General features: G+C 39.6%; 1 protein-coding gene across 1 annotated transcript; it reads left to right on the top strand.

Moving 5' to 3' along the window:
• The first annotated feature begins 841 nt into the window (after window positions 1–841).
• LOC133059107 (olfactory receptor 12D1-like) lies at window positions 842–1,768 on the top strand. Its single transcript, XM_061146143.1, has one exon. It carries the CDS (start codon window positions 842–844, stop codon window positions 1,766–1,768), a length of 927 nt encoding a protein of 308 aa, XP_061002126.1.
• Window positions 1,769–3,560: the final 1,792 nt, after the last annotated feature.

Below are 3,560 nucleotides of genomic sequence, written 5' to 3'. Positions count from 1 at the left end.
TAAAGTTGGTTTCCTATTTAATGATGGACATTGTCTTTATGGATTATGAAGGCTCTCTACTGCCTACATTTTAGTGCCATACCTCTAGATATTCATCAAAATAAATGAGTAAACTCTAAAGATGCAGTGAAATAAATTATTTAGTACAGAAAGTCTGATTGCTGTTTTCTTTAAACGTTAGGAAAAGGTTTTTCCCCCCAAATGAATTTTTGATATGATTTTGTTTTGAGGGTAGAGAATCAAAAATAACATTTGGCATATCATGTGTATCTTAAGCAGGAGTGATAAAGTTTAACAATATACAAAATACACATGGTTATTAAGGAAAGCTACTCCGAATTCCTCAGTGCCAGCCTTCAGTAAAGATATAACAAAGGTTAGATAATTACTCAAAATATTCTCTAGCTATAAATGTGAATGTCCCATGGGATCCCTAGAAGTGTTTCCTAGATAATTCACTTTTTTATTGAGGCCACATCAAATCTTTTTCTTCTCCACTCACGGGTTTCCCACACTTTGTGTATGTGCTCAGTTGTGTCCAACTCTTTGCAACCCCATAGACTATAGCCCTCTAGACTCCCCTGTTCACAGAATTTTCCAGGCAAGAATACTGGAGAGAGTTGCCATTTCCTCCTCCAGGGGATCTTCCTGACCCAGGAGTTGAATCCATGTCTCTTGCATTTATAGGTTGCTTCTTTACCACTGAGCCACCAGGTAAGCCCCAAAACAACAATGCTCTCCCTCAAAATAGTATTGTCTAGATGGGAAATCCTCAGCTGCAGCACACTGGTTCCCATGAGAGAAATCATTTCGTATCTTATTTTGTCTTTTCTTTCCAGTGATGCTGAATCAAACATCAGTCACTGAATTTCTCCTCCTAGGAGTGACAGACATCCAAGTACTGCAGCCTGTTCTCTTTGTGGTTTTCCTTGCAATTTACATTGTCAATGTGGCTGTGAATGGAGTCATCCTGATGGTTGTCATCTCTGATTCAAGACTCCATTCTCCTATGTATTTTTTCCTGGGAAACCTGTCATGTCTAGATATCTGCTTCTCCACAGTGACTCTGCCAAAGATGCTGGAGAACTTCCTGTCTGCCCACAAAACAATTTCTTTCTTGGGATGCATAAGTCAGCTGCATTTCTTCCACTTCCTGGGCAGCACAGAGGCCATGTTGTTGGCCGTGATGGCCTTTGACCGCTTTGTGGCTATCTGCAAACCACTTCATTACACTGTTATCATGAATCATCAGGTCTGTACCCAGGTGGCTATCATTGTCTGGATCATTGGGTTTTTCCATGCCCTGCTGCACTCAGTAATGACCTCTCGCATAAACTTCTGTGGTTCTAACCGTATGCATCACTTCTTCTGTGATGTTAAGCCATTGCTGGAGTTGGCCTGTGGGAACACTGACCTCAATGAATGGCTACTTCATTCTGTGACAGGGACCATTGCCATGGGCCCATTCTCTCTAACCCTTCTCTCTTATTGCTATATTATTATCTATCTTTTCTTCAAGACCCATTCTTGCAGCATGCTTCATAAAGCACTGTCCACCTGTGCCTCCCACTTCATGGTAGTTGTTCTTTTCTATGCTCCTGTTGTTTTCATTTACATTCGTCCTGCCTCGGGTAGCTCCGTGGACCAGGAACGGATTATCGCCATTATGTACAGCGTGGTCACTCCTGCACTAAATCCACTGATCTATACTTTGAGGAACAAGGAAGTAGAGGGGGCTTTGAGGAGGGTGATCAGAAGGAGACTCTGACCCTAAGAAATCTAGAGAATTCTTCCAAGGCATCAGTAAAAAGACTATGAGAAAGTTGAGATGTGAAATTATACTGCTTTTCTAGTTGTTTACTGTTTGTGAAACAGAAGGCATTATATAAAAAAAAATAAATAAATGGGAAAATCCAGTCTAGTTGTGTTAACAGTGTGTGACTAGGTAATGTAAGGGGAACTTGACAAATGGGACATTATCCACAAGATCTTTTTTTTTTTTTTTTGGCTGTACTGAGTCTTCATTGCTGTGGCAGCCTTTCCTCTGGTTTCAGCGAGTGGGGGCTTCTCTCTAGTCAAGGTGCTCAGGTGTCTCAGTACAGTGGCTTCTCCTGTTGTGGCAAGTGGGCTTAATTGCTCCGTGGAATATGGGATCTTCCTGGATCAGGGATCAGACCAGTGTCTCCTGCATTGGCAGGTAGATTCTTTACCACTGACCCACTAGGGAAGCCTCCTTGGAATTTTAATGTTGAATCTGTGTGGGGGATATAAGTTGATAAAACTATTTGTTTACATATTCTTGTGTGTTCTTGAATAAAATCAGATACAGAAATTTGCCTCAAATATGCATATATTGCATAGTTGGATAATACTAAGGCTTGTTAATCTGCATGTTTCCTATGAATTAACATATTACAATGTGAACAATAAAGTTATTATGCTGTTTTATTTTAAGAATTTGAGTGTAGGGCTATGGTTACTCAACTAGAAAAGTAAATGTTAACTCATATATAAGTTAAGGGAAATTTTTAAGCAGTATATCATGATTTCTTTTTCTCCAAGCAAGGAAGCAAGTAAGTAATTAAAACAAATAATGCTTTGAGTACTAATTAACAGAGATAAATTGTGAACTTTGACTCCAAAGATGCTTTATAATTCAAATGGACAACCTGTCAAAAATTACCATAAAATATTGCTATAAATGGAGGCAGCATGAAAAAAAATCTCAGGAATATCTTTCTTGCTCATTGATACGTTATTTTCCCTTCAATTTCTGGTCATAGAAAATTGAGCTTCAAAGTTCTTTCTTATTATTTATTTTGTTTTTGATTTCTATACTTATTTTCACAGATTGTAATGTGATATAATATGATATAATGCCAGTGGAATATGGAGAATTCATCAAGTTTGTTTTCCTTACCTATCACCAAATGTATACTAAGTGAAAGCTATCAAATAGTAATTCAGTTCAGTTCAGTCACTCAGTCGTATCCGACTCTTTGCGACCCCATGGACTGCAGCACACCAGGCTTCCCTGTCCATCACCAACTCCCAAAGCTTGCTCAAACTCATGTACATGGCTTCAGTGATGCCATCCAACCATCTCATCCTCTGTTGTCCCATTCTCCTGCCTTCAATCTTTCCCAGCATCAGGATCTTTTCCAATGAGTCAGTTCTTTGCATCAGGTGGCCAAAGTATCGGACTTTCAGCTTTAGCATCATTCCTTCCAATGAATATTCAGGACTGATCTCCTTTAGGATGGACTGGTTGGATCTCCTTGCATTCCAAGGGACTCTCAAGAGTCTTCTCCAACACCACAGTTCAAAAGCATCAGTTCTTCGGCACTCAGCTTTCTTTGCTGAAGTATTTTTGGAGCTAATAGACAAGAATTACTATCTTCCTCACTTTCTATGTTCCATGAAGTGTCACTGGATTTGAAACCATAGTGGATACCAGCATTTCCAACTATTTAGAGATATAGGATTCCCTGGTGTCCAGTGGTTAGCATTCTGCATTTTCACTGCCAAGGGCCTAGGTTCAACCCCTGGTTGGGGAACTA

Source organism: Dama dama, chromosome 7 (genome assembly GCF_033118175.1).
Source record: "Dama dama isolate Ldn47 chromosome 7, ASM3311817v1, whole genome shotgun sequence".
NCBI lineage: Eukaryota > Metazoa > Chordata > Mammalia > Artiodactyla > Cervidae > Dama > Dama dama.
The sequence above is the reverse complement of the archived record's forward strand: the minus strand, read 5'-3'. Positions and strand labels throughout refer to the sequence as shown.

What these genes read in the sequence shown, in the direction of transcription:
- LOC133059107 (XM_061146143.1), top strand. Translation starts at nt 842, where the DNA reads ATGCTGAATCAAACATCAGTCACTGAATTTCTCCTCCTAGGAGTGACA.